General features: G+C 39.6%; 1 protein-coding gene and 1 non-coding gene across 2 annotated transcripts in view; both read left to right on the forward strand.

The window, feature by feature from the left end:
• Positions 1–14,373, forward strand: part of TIMM23B (translocase of inner mitochondrial membrane 23 homolog B) — a 20,939-nt gene continuing 6,566 nt past the window's right edge. The window contains exons 1-6 of the mRNA XM_057371393.1: positions 1–151; positions 644–702; positions 3,618–3,711; positions 3,928–4,012; positions 6,228–6,286; positions 8,882–8,992. Of these exons, the coding sequence (XP_057227376.1) occupies positions 55–151; positions 644–702; positions 3,618–3,711; positions 3,928–4,012; positions 6,228–6,286; positions 8,882–8,992 (505 nt within the window). The 5' untranslated portion in view covers positions 1–54. The remainder of the gene's footprint in view (positions 152–643; positions 703–3,617; positions 3,712–3,927; positions 4,013–6,227; positions 6,287–8,881; positions 8,993–14,373) is intronic.
• LOC130576630 (small nucleolar RNA SNORA74) lies at positions 5,511–5,713 on the forward strand. Its single transcript, XR_008965683.1, has one exon. It is a non-coding gene; the product is annotated as a small nucleolar RNA SNORA74 (small nucleolar RNA).

Consider the following 14,373-nt stretch of genomic DNA (forward strand, 5'->3'; position numbering starts at 1 on the left):
CGGCGCTTTGCGGCAGTCGTTGGCGGTGGCGAGGCCGGCGGGCGCGGGGCCGCCATGGAGGGCGGCGGGAACTCCAAGGGCACCGGGCTCGGCGGCCTCTTCGGCGCCGGCGGGCTCGGCTACTCGCACGCCGACCTGGCCGGAGTGCCGCGTGAGTATCGGGGTGGCCGGCGGAGCCGCCCCGGGGGGCAGTGTCCGCGCACCGGCCGCTGCAGGGCCGGGCGGCCGGGGCCGAGAGCGGCGGCGGTGCCGATTCGGGAATCAGTGCGGGCCTGAGGTGGTGGTGCTCCGTYACCGCCCGGCCGCGGGGAGCCGATCCCGACCCCCGGCGCTGGCTGCGGGTGGGGSCGGAGGGGTCAGGCCTCGGCGGGACCGCGTGCCGCGCTGGGCGCTGGTCACAGCGACATGGTGTTCACCTCATGCCGGCGGTGAACATSAGCCCGGCCCGACATGGTGTTCACCTCCCGTTCCGCCTCCTGGACAGCGGGAGTTATCGTCCGGTGCCGCCTGTTAAGGACTTGGGCAACTTCACGGCAGAATTTTCCCTTCTGCCCCGCACGAGATCTGCCCCTTTTTGCCTTACAGGATGTGAATTGTTTCTACGGAAGCTCGTGTTAAAGCGTKCTATTTCTTTTCCTTTCAGTAACTGGGATGAGCCCTTTGTCGCCCTATTTAAACTTGGACCCCAAGTATCTAGTACAGGTGAGAAGATGGCTTGTTTTTATCGTGTTGAACTCGATTCCGGTGTTTATATGACCGTAAGTGAGCACCTCGAAACTCCTTCACTGCTGGGGACTGTATAGTGAAGTCTTGAACTGAAGAACAGTGGAGAGRAACAATTCTTTCAGTATTGCCCCTAATAAAAGTTTACAGTTTCATGACATCTAGAAGAAAATGACCAGTGAKAATGCAGGGAATAGGTAGGGCTGTTGTGTGGATACGAGCCTGCTGCTTTTGAAAAGAGATCTCCCTCTCTGCCTTGAGGCAGACAGCCCACTACCACCTCACACAATTTCTGGCACTGCTCACAGCTTCTACTGAGCCCCTTCAACCAGTAAGAGCAGCCACAATCTCTCCCCTTTTTTCATGGATGAGTTTTCTGAGGTGTTCAGCCAAACACCTTAATGCATTATTGTATCAGCTGATAACAGTCTTTGCCATCACAGCAGCAGCAGCAAATCTCACACCACTCTTTATGGCTTTACCCAGCTGAAGGGAGACCACCGTGAAGTAGAACTTTCCATTTTATTTTACAGAAGAATGTAGCTGTCACACTTGCACAGCTTAACATTAGTTAATATAAAATGAGGCCATCATAAAGGAAAAAAAAAAGAAATCAAGTAATGTTTTCCTTTTCATAAATATTAACTGTATCTGAAAATGTTTAATCCAATTAGGATGCATATCAATGATTTTATTTAGTGAATATTTTTCTATATACATGGCTCATAGTATTTAAGAACATTAAATTTTGTAGAATTGGCACTGACGGTCAACACTTGTATGTGCCTTGTTTCATGGTACACTGCCTCACTGTTTTGTAACTGAAGCACTGCATGCAGTTCTGGAGTCTAGAAGCTTTTGTAGGCCAGATTACAATGTAACATTCCCTTAAGGATGGAAAACAGCTGATGTGCTTCTGCTGGAACTGGGTTCACTGCTGTGGCTGCTGTTGATGAGTGGTCAGCAAGAATATTTAGACTTCCCAAAAGCATTTTTTTAAAGTGCTCTTGTTTAGTTAGTGCAGTTTGTCTGAGAACGTGTTGGTGTTTAAAATGGTATAGCAGAGATTTTGGAACAAAGTGTGTGTATCCTAAGAAATTTTAGATATGAGAAGTTTGCTTTAATTAAAAAGGTGTTGGCATTAGTCTCATGATGCAGTTCTAAAAATACTTGTTGGTGTAACACTATAGTCTGTGTTGTAACACTTGTAGCTCTTCATGTTTAGTTCTAGTATTGAAGTAAAAGGAAAGTGCATTGAAACAAAAGGGAATTCCATTTAAATGTGAGAATTATTTTTTTTACCTGGACAAGTTGCCCACACAAACTGTGAGTTAATCTTCCTTAGAGAAGCACAAGACCTGGGAATGGCTGTGAGTGCCCAGCACTAACTTTTAACAGTGGAGATTGCACTAAACAGTCTCCACAGGTTCCTAGGATTCTAAATAGTGAGGGGAAAAGACATAGCTAATATTAAATTATTAGCCTTTAAATTTGGAGTTTCTGTAAAGGTGCATGTCGAGAGGTGAGGGTCTCCTGGTGTTTGCTACTATCTGTTTGCTTACAGAATGCAGCAGGAAAGTCAGCCTTACTGTTGAGAATCTYACCTTTTGGTTCTGGTCTTGCCATAATAACAAGTGGTAAAATGGTACTCATTACTTTAAATGCCACTGTTGTCAGTCCATGAAAGCAGGCACAGAACTRGGTGTTTTCTGCAATGCTTTGTTGCCTGTAGCAGGTACCTGTTGTAAATTAGCTTGTCAGCCTTTGGCAGAAGCCTAGAGAGAGGGCTTTTTAGGTTGTCTCTGGAAACTTAGGTGTTACATGGACAAGAATTGCTTCATCTTGACTTTTGGGACAGTAGTGAAAACTGTTAGAAACTAACTAGTACAAATAGCGAATTTCTTCACCTATCTACTTACAAGGAAGATAGAAACCATATTATAGGTACATTTTGTTGATACAGTGTTTTAGAAGCTATTTTTTCCATATTGCCATTCACATTTATTGTCAAGTGTGGGCCAGTAAAACCCCTTGGAATGCATTTCCTCGAGCCTACAGCTGTTGGAGTCACATATCAGTTAAGTAGGGGGTGGATAATACTGTGACTGAAAAGCACAGAAGCTTAAAAGGGATCTGCTGCTTTAGCACCTTATCAACAACAGGCATCTTCAGTGTCTCATATTGATGAAATGCCTTASCACACCTTTTCTCTATACATATGCCAGTTTCTCTAGGCCATTTCTCTAACTTTTTAGACCACTGATTTACAAGACTGCAAGCCTGTGGGGGAAAGATGGACAAGTGAAAAATTAACCTACCATAGTTCATGCCTGATTGTCACCAGTTTTGAGTGTATTGCTTTTTTTCACATCCTCAAAATAGGTCACTTATTTCAGTGCAAGGAAATACTTTTGGTATAAAGACAATTTTTATTTAGTATCAGAGAAATGGGAAACCTTAATGCATTATTGTATCAGATTGGGTTGCTCWGAGAAAACAGTGCTGTGTAATCAGACAACAGGAAGATTTTTGGAATGCTTGTTTTGCCTGCTGCAAGATCCAATAAATAATTAAGCAAATAGTCATTAAAAACAAAAACAAACAACAACCCACACAGTATGAGTTCCATGGCTGTCTGGTGTAATTTATAAAAAGTTAGGACACAGCTAGGGAAAAAAAAAAAAAAGCTTTCAGTCAATTTATCCTTTTACAGTTCTTTTTCATGCTTAATAAAGTATACACATAGTTTATTCCATCTCTGTGCTACTGTAGGCAAGAATTTTCCAGAAATACTCATATCCATCTTTAGTTTATTGCATGGATTAGAGGGAAAAAAAATAATATTGCCTACATATTTGGAAAATACCAAAGTGTTTGTTTTTGTTTTCCCTCAGGATACAGATGAGTTTATCTTGCCCACAGGAGCCAACAAAACTCGAGGCAGATTTGAGTTGGCCTTTTTTACCATTGGAGGATGTTGCATGACAGGTAGGTGGTTGTGGTTTTCACTTTTCTCACCTGTCCAGGTAACAACTATGCACACAGCAACTGATGAGATTGCAAATGTCTTTTTCTGCAAGGCATTGTCTGTTCTAGTCATAAGTAAAGACTGAATTCTATTCTCAGTATATGCWTCTTATATTGTTTGTGGGTTTTTTTGTTCTTCTTCTTCTCAAAAAGTAATAACTGATATTATTCCAACAGGGGCAGCATTTGGTGCACTGAATGGTTTGAGACTTGGCTTGAAGGAGACACAGAATATGGCATGGTCAAAACCTAGAAATGTACAGTAAGTGTTTCATCTAAAAAAGCCCCTGTACTTCTTAGTGAGAGTTGTTTCTTCCAGCTTAAACAAGATTAGATCTAAATATACTGGAAAAATAAATGTTTTGGGGTTTTTTTCTCTAGTGGTGACAAAAGGGAGTCAATATTTGTTTTCACTAAGTAATGACATGTTTTTAGTTATAATGGTGTTCAGTTCAACCTTTCTGCTTTTCATTTAGTCACAATTGGTGCATCCTTTGACTTTCCTTAAATATTTGAGAATTAATTGCTACTTTGATGTTTAATTACTACTTTGATGTTTACTAAAAATCTACTTCAAAGTCAAAACAGTGGTTCTATATGTTGAAATATTCCCACAAGYAGCAATGTTTGCTTTGAGCTATTTTTTACTATAATTTATCTGAAGGCGAGTCTCCTTTCCCAAGCTTTTCAAAACCAGGAAAGGATTAAAATGCAGGAGCTGGGCCTGCCTGGATTTGCATTAGGGATGACATTGGTGCATGCTGCTGAGCAGGCATTGCATGGAGGAAGCTGATCTGGATTGTGGCATCCATGAACACTCATGACATTGCCATATTCTCACYTTACCTGATTGTTTGAAAGAGCACAGAAACATCTGTTTGAAACAGGATGCCTCTTCTTAAAATAATGGTGGTGTRGACATAGCTATAGAAAAACCTAAGTGAAAGAGAAATAGGAAACCAAAGGAGCAGAATAACTGGGGGAAAACGATTTTCACTCYCAGAATATTTTGGAACAAGGGAATTTTAGAGGAGAAATTTAATATTTCCTGGTATAGTTTATATATTTATGGTTTTTAATAGTTTCTGTATTCATTCCCTTCTTTATCAAAATGGTCACCACTACAATTACAACTCTTTCATAACATTCTAGATGAACAGAATTGTATTTTATGTGGTTGGAATGAGCAGAGTTGAACAAAACCATGGTGTTAAGCACAAACTTTGGCAGGTCAAGCCCAGGAGGTGGCAGTCAGTGCACACRCTGCTCTTATCTTGGCCCTGCAAGGGAAAGGCCTGCTGAAGGTCATCACCTTCCAACAGTGCACTGAGTTCTGTGTTTTSTTTATCAGATACAGAGAACAGACTTGCCTAGATAAATTTCTTCAAAAATTTATCCTTAATGTACCCAGATTTTTTTAATGAATTTGAATTTTGCTGTTATTCCCCTGTCATCAAATATCTCACAGTATGTCATGGTTATTAAAACTAATTTTCTCATCAATTCAGAGTTAATGTAGTTAAAAAGTGAGGCTGGGGATTGTATTTAAGGAGAAATTGTCAATACTGTAGACTCTTGGACTTCTTTTCTCATGTTTCAAAATGAGGTTTTCCATTATTGTTTAGTTCATTGCCTAACCATAATCAGTAATGACCTGTGACCTAATGAAAACTATGAAAAAAGGTAAAAATAGCAGAAAATCAAATCAGAAGGAATATAAAGCAATGAAAGTGTCACACACAATAAACTATGAACTCAGTGCCAGTGGTAGTCAGCTGTCCAGAGCAATACTATGCCTGTGATAGTGTTACACTGCTGGGAGATAAAGACCAGTCATTTCTTCTGGCTGCTGTTGTCACCGTTCTGGAGACAGCTGGTGCCAAAAAGAAGTGKCATTGTGCTTCTCTGAGAGCGCACTAAAGATTTTCTTTCCCTCTTTAGTGCTAGTCTGGAAGCCTACATGCAGACCYCACATACAGACACACCTCTTGGCCTTTGCTGAAAGCTGAGTGRACAAATGGGATTGAAGGGACTGCCTCTTTTCTTCCTGATTTGCTGCAGCCCAGACATTTTTATTACCCATTCCATATGCTYAGGCATCCCCACATTCCCTGACATGTGGTCCTTGTAGAGGAGAATTGAGGCTTTCTTGGAGACCTTTTACCCCGTTAAGTCTACATACAGGTCAATTCCAGGAGTTGTGTGTAGTTACCACATAAGGAAGGAGAACTCAAGTTGGAAGTCATTTGAAGGGAAGATATTTGAGTCTTGGCAACAGTCAAGTTTGCTTTGAAAAGAGAGGAAGTTTTTCTTAAGACATGATAGGACTGAATATTTGCTTTCAAGAGCTTTTAGTTAAYTATTGCAGTTTTATTAACCAAACATATAGTGTAAACAAACAAGCCCTACTATCAAAAACACTGCCTTGATGTAAATAGAGTGCTAAAGGTTTTTATACTTTTTTAACTCCTTTATAGAATTCTAAATATGGTGACAAGGCAAGGAGCATTATGGGCTAACACTCTGGGATCACTGGGTAAGTAAAGTCATTCCTTTATAGGGAAAGCAATTTAAAGATGTAATTGTTGAGAAAGTTAATTTGTGTATTATCTGAACAAGARTATTCTCTAAACTTTCATTATTAAATCCATCAGGTAAAAGTGCAGGTTTTTTTTCTTTGGGACATGAGGGCATTTCAATAGACATCAAAAAGGAAATTAAAGGCTAGAATTGGATCTGCAGTATAAGGAACCTAAAGCCTTTAATTAACCCAATTTGTTTACTATTCATTTACTATTTTTATTTACTATTACAACCCAAATTGTTTACTATTTTACAAACAAACTCGAGCTGTACTGGAACTAACTAGAAATTATAGTTAATGTTTACTTGTTAATAAAGTAAAAAAATATATTTCTGAAATATAATATAAATATTTCTTTAATAACCTACATCAAGACTCTTTGGTCATGTGATCAACTGCGTGATGTTTGTTTCCTGTTAGAGTCAACAAAATGCTTGAAGAAGAAATGTGATAGTSACTAGAAAGATTTATCCTTTAATGRTGGTACATTAGCTAGAAAAATTAAATGATACCACCCACTCTAAACCTAAATGTTGCTTATAACTAATGAGGGTTAGAAAAAAAGAGAAAAGAAAATTATCATGATTTATGAGAAAAACTTCTGTAAACTGAGGTTTGGGTGGGGAGGGAGTTATGAAACAAAATCATGTCAGTTGCCTCAGAAAAAGAAGATTATTTCATAAAAGTCAGTGAAATAACTAATGCCCTAGRGATTACAAATTTTTGTCCTCCCCCTAGTCTTCCACAATCTTAAAAAATGAAAACTGACACAGTTACTTTGAAAGAAGAAATTAARAACTGATGAAACTATTTTGAAGAAAAATAATGATGGAACTCATTGTCCTACAAAGTTGTAATAGGAGTTAGCAATATTTAAATCAGAGATTTAAATATTAAACACATTATAACCCAGTCTACATGTATTTTTTTACCTTTTCAGAAATGCATCAAAGCATAGGCTAGGTTGCATTTATGACAGTTTATTTCAGTCTTATTTCTGAAGAGCAGATTAGCTGCCATTAAACTCAGGCATTAGCTTTTGAGGCATAATATAGAGGGCATGGTTAGAGACAGAATTCTGAACTACAGCAAGAGTGGCACTTTTTCCATAAGAAATGTWTATTGCCAAGTGGGTTTTATTATGCCATTTTTTGTTTGGATTTTTCTTTTTTTTTGTTCCAAATCTAATGAAAACACGTCTGAGAAATGAGACACAGGCACACTGCAGTTCAAGGTTTCAGTTTAAGTGACACATTAACAGGTTTTTTCAGCTGTGTTTGAAGAAAGATTACTCAAGAAAATGTTTGTGCATTCCAGTAACAAATTGTTATTTTTCTTACAARATATGGCCTCCAAAATCACAGAGTTAAGCAGAACTTTATATTTGGGGTTCTGGTAGAGCTCTGTCTGTCCCAGCTACCAGAGAAATTCTTTTCAAGGATCTGAATAATTTTTTTATCTTACTGGACTTGTGCAGCATTTATGTACCTCAGAGGTTCTTTGTCACTACTGACAGTTCTAGTCATTCGGTTGCTGAACAGAGGCAACATCTGTGTTGAACTATTTYTAAAAATTGTGTTAAATTCAGCTTTTCCTTCCCTCAGTATTAATCTACTTGCTGCTAAGACAAGCTAAAATACCCTTGCCTGTCCTGATTGGAGAATGATGGTGCTGTTCAACTCATTTACATTGTTATGGTTGTTTATGAAGGATTTACTGTCTTTTAGCMAAGAAAAGATTTTAAATTATTGGAAGGCAAAGAACAAATTAAATGGCATTGTCTTTATGACTTTAAAATGATGACACACTGCACTGTTCCTTACCAGCATGAAATATGAGCATATCATGAGGGGTGAGGATGGGGGGCTTTTCCCTTCATCAAAATGCATAAATGATAAATACATCCATACTAAAAAGCCCATGCTTATTCTTTCTAGTCCTTTCCAGGACAGTCCTTAAAGTTATCCCAAAGCAAAAGGCCCTTTGGGGATAAAGATTTCATCCTCAAGCAGAGGAGAAACAGCTGTAAATGTCAAATCCCAAGCATTCTAATAGGCTTTTTCAAAAGAAACATAGCCCATTGTACTCCAGCTCTTGCTGATATGATATGAATGCTGTACTTAACTCACATTTCATCACTGTCACACAGTGGACAGCAATTATCTCTGCTACCTTGAAAGTGTTCGGTTTAGTTTCATCCCATCCACAAAAGACAGTGTGAAATTGGCAGTACTAATTTAAACCCTCAAAAGTCTTTTAAACAAAGTCAATTTAGCAAAATAGGCCTAAACTTTAGTCAGTGCTTTACATCCCATATTGGCATGAAGAATGCTACTTTATAACCAAATTATAGCTCAAGAAGGAAGAAATAGCTATAAAGAGGTCTGGAAAAGAAACACCAAAGAAGAGATTTTGCAGAGGATTCCCTTTAAATAAGCAGAAAATCTGTGCTTCAGAAACATAGTCTAAATAGCTACCCCAAACCTGGATTCTAAGCTTTGGGCCTCARACAATGGAAGGTTTTTTTAATCTTTTTTCTCCTCTCAGCTCTACTTTACAGCGCATTTGGAGTCATCATTGAAAAAACACGAGGTGCAGAAGATGACCTGAACACCATAGCTGCTGGAACCTTGACAGGAATGCTATATAAAAGCACTGGTAGAGTAGCAAAATATTTCTCCTTTTACTTTTTTTGTGCACTGTCCTACTTGTTAGGATTGTCRTTACTTTTACTAAATACTGTTCTGCTCTGAAAATTGACAGTGTAAAAATGGCTATTAGCTCAATGTACCCTAACCCACAATGTTTTTCTTACAACTAARGCTACTTACAGAAAACTTGCCCTAAAAAAAAAAAATCCAGTTGAATTAATACCAGCATGGATTTATGGTGATTTTGCTGATGCAAACGGAATTGTTTGTAGGAGAGAGGGTCTGAGCTTCATCAGCAAAAGGCCTATCAACACATGTTCCAAGTTTAACAATTGGAGGTATCATCTTTTTTAGAGGATTGCTGGGTACCACAGACAGACATTACCACATGGAAGAAAGTCATGTGTTTTAAGTAACTCAGTAAATGTTTGGTTGTATGAGTCACCTGCATTTTATAGAGGAGATAATGCAAGAATTAACCTATGTATTTTTGTCTTAAGCATTCCTGAAGGCCATCTTTGCATATGGGGYAAAACAGTTTGAGTAATTCTCTTTTCCTGATTGTTTAGACTACCTGAAGCCACAAATAATTGGCTTGAGCAGCCTTCATAAATATGAGACTTAACTTTACAGGCACATGGCTCTCCTATACTCCATTACTTCCTTGGGATTTCATGAGTGATATGACAGATTACCGAGAACAGCTAGAAAGGGTAGCATGTAGAAGCCTAGTGTTTTCTGTAGCAGTGTATTAATAAGGAGAACTATCACCTTACACTCCAGCAGAAGCATCCCCCTTACCTTTCAAAAGTATAGAGCTGGCATTCTGTGTAATCTTTTTTTGGCACAGTGCAACCACAGAGAACTACTTCAATCACATGCACAGTCATCTGACACTGCTACAGTTTTTCTTACCAGAACACAGTGGGACTTTTTGTTTTGTATCAGAAGATCTACAGARCTAATAGTAGCCCTGATCAAGGCAAATGAAGGCAGTAAATCTCTATTCATTACAGTATTGTATTTCAAGTGTGTGTYGTTCACATGGACCATAGTGCAGAGAAACTGCTGCCTCTCCTGTSACCTTATACCAAAAAACCCTTTCTTATTCTGTATGGTAAAACTTGCAAGTTTTGCCATTACCTTGCATCAATACATATTTTTACCTTAAAACCTTGAATATCTAAACTGTATTTAAACCATGCARAAGATCAGTCCACATTTGTGACATATCAAGACTGCAATAATTTCCTATGTTACATGGAATGCAACATGTTGTGTTGTGTTGGCTTTAAGAAAAGGAAAAATTTAGAAGCTGTCAAGGACTCTTAGTTATGAATCTCCCTACTTTAGTGTCAGCTGGAAGCTCACACAAATGTGCCATTGCAAATCAAGGCTGTTCTATAATCCACAAAGGGTGGATACAAARTTGCAGGGGGTGCTGTTCAAATGCTCACATTTCCCACTTCCATCATTCCTGCTTTGTAAAGAGATCAGGAACATAYTTAAGAAGAAACTGGACAATGTATGGCAGGTATTTCATTATAACTACATGTCTAAGCACAGCACTGATGGAAGAATCACATCAGCAGCCCTGCTGCACTGAAAAGCCTTCTTGTGTACTCTGCAGAGCCTAGATTGAATATCTGAAACAAACGATTAGCATTTGATGAGTGGATGGAAAAAAATAATGGGAAGACTTTGTGAGGGCTGAGATTGGTTGCCCCAAACTGGTCCCAGTTTTCACAATTTGTCCTTGTAAAAGYGTTAATCATTACCGAAATGCCAGCAGTCAAACAGAATGAGCACGTTCTAAGCCATTGATTGTGAGCAGTTTCGTGCAAAGCTACTTGACACAGCTTGTGTGGGAGAAGATAAGAGGGGATTGAAAACTCTGCAATTGAGGACTGTGGCAGTTCAACCCTCTCCCTGTGTTCATTGGCAGTGCCTTCAATCACTGGAAGTTCCCCATCGAAGGCACTGAAGCAGTTAAATCCCCATTAAAAGCAGCTGGGCTCCTTCTCAGCATTGCTGCATGGCTTAGGTTAACAGCCCCTGCATTGAGTGYGGGTGGAAAACTGATGGGAGGAATTTTGAAACATCTGCTTCTTGATTCATCTGACCAAAGTGATCTCCAGCTTTCACATTTATTTCAATTTAAATTAATTGCCACAATTACTGACTAGATTTTAGCCCAAATGCAGCAATAAGAGTACCTATTAATTTGTTCTACCCATCTTACAACCTTATGGGAGCAACTTTTTGAGCTCATCACTTAATTTCTACCCAGAACATTCAGTTTGGGTAACAGTTAAAATAAAACCCTTTGTGTTCCTCTGCCAGTGGTGTATGCAATAGAAATTTTACAACAACTCACTCAGTTCGAGTTTTGCTAAAAGGGGGTCTGATATCCTAAGTCCACAAAGATGGCTTTTCCATTTAGTAAGATACTATTCTTTACTCTTCAATTTTAAGCAAGGGCAGAAATTAATATCTGTTATGCCAGATGTTTTCTGATAAATGTTACAAAGCAYAAACACATTGAACAAATGTTTAACCTCCTTGCATGCATTTTGAGCATCTTTTCTAAACCAGCCATCTTTGTTTTCTCATAATCGTGTTAGTCATTGGAAGTAACAGAAAAAAACCCAAACAAAAATGATTATCACTGTGCACTGTCACTGTTATACCCTCCCACCATGAGAATGCACGTAGATCCACTTGTCACAAAGTACAGCTGGCTGAGGCTCCTACATTCCTCAAGCATGCAGGATTGATTACTCAGGAAAAGAYACTAGGTGGGACTTTTGGCCTGACCCAGTGTGACAACCATTAATTTCTCACTGGAATTCTTAACAGACTTAGTAAGCAAAACAGCTAACTAACCTTTACCTCTTATCTGAGGGTTACACAGGTTGTAGATGWTCTTTTTCTTGGATAATTATTTTCCTTTCTTGAGGTTAGAGGTAACAGGAACAAAAGCAAAGTAACGCTTTAGACAAACGAAACTCCTTAGTTTACTTTTGCACTGTAGGAACCCGATCTTAGGTACAGCATCTTGTGCCTTTGAAACAGTAGATGTTACATATTTGGTACATAAAATGGTGTGTTTCCAAAAATGTCATTAGAAAATGACATCAGACCACCCACAGATGTTCAAACAAATGACTGCTTGATGGTTCAGATGGTCTGGTTACTGAGCTTGAATTTGGAGAAAAACTGAGATTGCCTTGTACATTTGAGAAGTGACCCCTTTAAACCATTTTAAAGTATTTTTGTTCCTGAAAGCCCAGAAGGAAGATATGCTTTTTTCATTCAGAGTATCTGACAGAGATTGGAAGACAGAAAATAATCAGGTCAGGTYCTAAATGGAAGATTTTGCCCTCATGGTTTTCCCTTCTGGTACAAGTGCAGTTCGGTGTCAGGAGTGGCTTCTGCCATGATGAAATGCAGAGCTGTGCTGTTGGAATGCTGTGTGTCATGGCACAGGGCACTGGAATGCTGAGCTGTGTCATGGCACAGTGTGTGCTGGAACCTACTCAAAAGGCACAGAGGAGGGACAGTATTTGGTGTTGAACGGGTGCAGCAGCTAAAGCCAGAGAACCAATTTCCCATTTAGAGAGCATCAGGTCTATCTTCAGAAATCCACAGAAGTTCTCAAGTATTGTGCAAGGTGCCTGATCTCAAAGTACCTGCTTCCAGAAGTGTCTGTCAGCTGGAACCTTTATCTTACTGGGACATGCAAGATTAGGGACTTACCGCCCTGTTTCAGCAGGGTTTGTCAGGGCAGACCTGGTATCAAAGGCTTGCAGAGRGTGATTGCAGAGGAGGGGTGGGAACGTGTTCTATCATGCAAACACAGCTTGGATGGGAGTGGAGAATTTGTTGGGGTTATTTTTTGCTAACAAGTTAATTTTCCCAGAGGGCCTAACATTTTCTGCCCAGCAACTGGGCTGTGTTCTGAAGTGCCTTACTGTTTGAAGTCTGCCACAGACCTGGACATGCTTACTCAAATGCAAATCTGACCAGCTAGGGAAAGGAAAGTTTTYTTTCCCTTATGTTGGAATTACTGTGGGTAATTGAGAAACCAGGAGCAACTTCTGCTGCTGCAAAAAGAGACATTTATRGTATGCAGAAGCATACTATAGAGAACCTGGCAAACAAACACTTCATATTTTCTTGGATATTTTCTCTTCAGTCATGCACCTATACCAAGTGCACAAGTTTAGTCCCTGTTCATGAAACATCTCCAGCAATGTCCCTAAGTCATCTGCAAGCCTTCAGATGGCTTTAGGCCCTCTGGCTGACCCTTTGTCCATGGGTTCAGAGCTGCCATCCTTACSTGGCTGGCTCAGCACATGAGAACACCAATGTTCATTGTCTTAGAAGCAGCACATAAATCCACATGGGTGCTAGAAAGAAGCTCAGTGATTCAGATTAAAGATGATACCTTCCTTTTACAATSCTGACTTCACAGAATCTGGAGCCAGGCTTCAGATCTGCCTTCAGCTGCCTGTTCTTGCATAGGAAGAACAATATTTTWAGGGGAAGGGAGAGGAATTGAGCCTGGGGTCTGAGGGAAGAGCCTACAGGGATAGTCATAGCTCTGTACTGCATCGCATTCTTTCTGTGGAGCTGTTCCACATTTGCTTGCACTCCCAGTGGTCATGAGCCCCTTTTGGGAGTTTCTGCTGTGATCTCTTGATTCCTGATATGTACAGCAGAAAATTGGCCTCTAATGTTGTATTAATTTACCCCAGCAGGAACAAGGAGTCAGTATTTTTACAGATTATCTCAAATACTCGTTTTGCACAGAGTGTCCTTTAAATTTCATCTGTGGCTTTTTGCCAGACACTGCTTGCACACGGTTAGTTTTGTGTACCCAGCTGCAAGCCCTTCATATGAAAAGCTTTTTGTGTAACAAATTCAGGATCAATTAGCAAACACAGAAGTACATTTGCTTTCCTAAATGCTGATTTAGGCATGCAGAGCATATTCAGTAGGGTTTTCCTAAGAGCTGTTGAATTCTCAACAGTTACAGCAGTGAACTCAGTCTTATCCCCTAAAAAACTCTCCAGTTGTCACCACTAGTTTGGCAATGAAATTTCTAGAGACTGTGGCTAGACATGGCTTCTAGTACCAAGTCCCAGTTCTGCAGTTTCTTTGTTTCCTTGCATGCCTGGGCAATGTGGGGAGGTTCAACAACTGCAATGAAACCCATTCAACCTTGCAGCACAGGTAACAGTCTCAGTCCAGCTGATACCAACAGTRTCTTGCCTCACTAAAAGCTTAAAAGCAATTCTGTGAGACAACTTTATGACCCATAATGGAAAAAAAAATCTCTTTGTAATTACTGAGTTGCATTCGTTTTCAAGTTTGAGGAACCTG

Source organism: Malurus melanocephalus, unplaced genomic scaffold (genome assembly GCF_030028575.1).
Source record: "Malurus melanocephalus ecotype Western Australia unplaced genomic scaffold, MMel_1.1 scaffold_146, whole genome shotgun sequence".
NCBI classification, from domain to species: Eukaryota; Metazoa; Chordata; class Aves; order Passeriformes; family Maluridae; genus Malurus; species Malurus melanocephalus.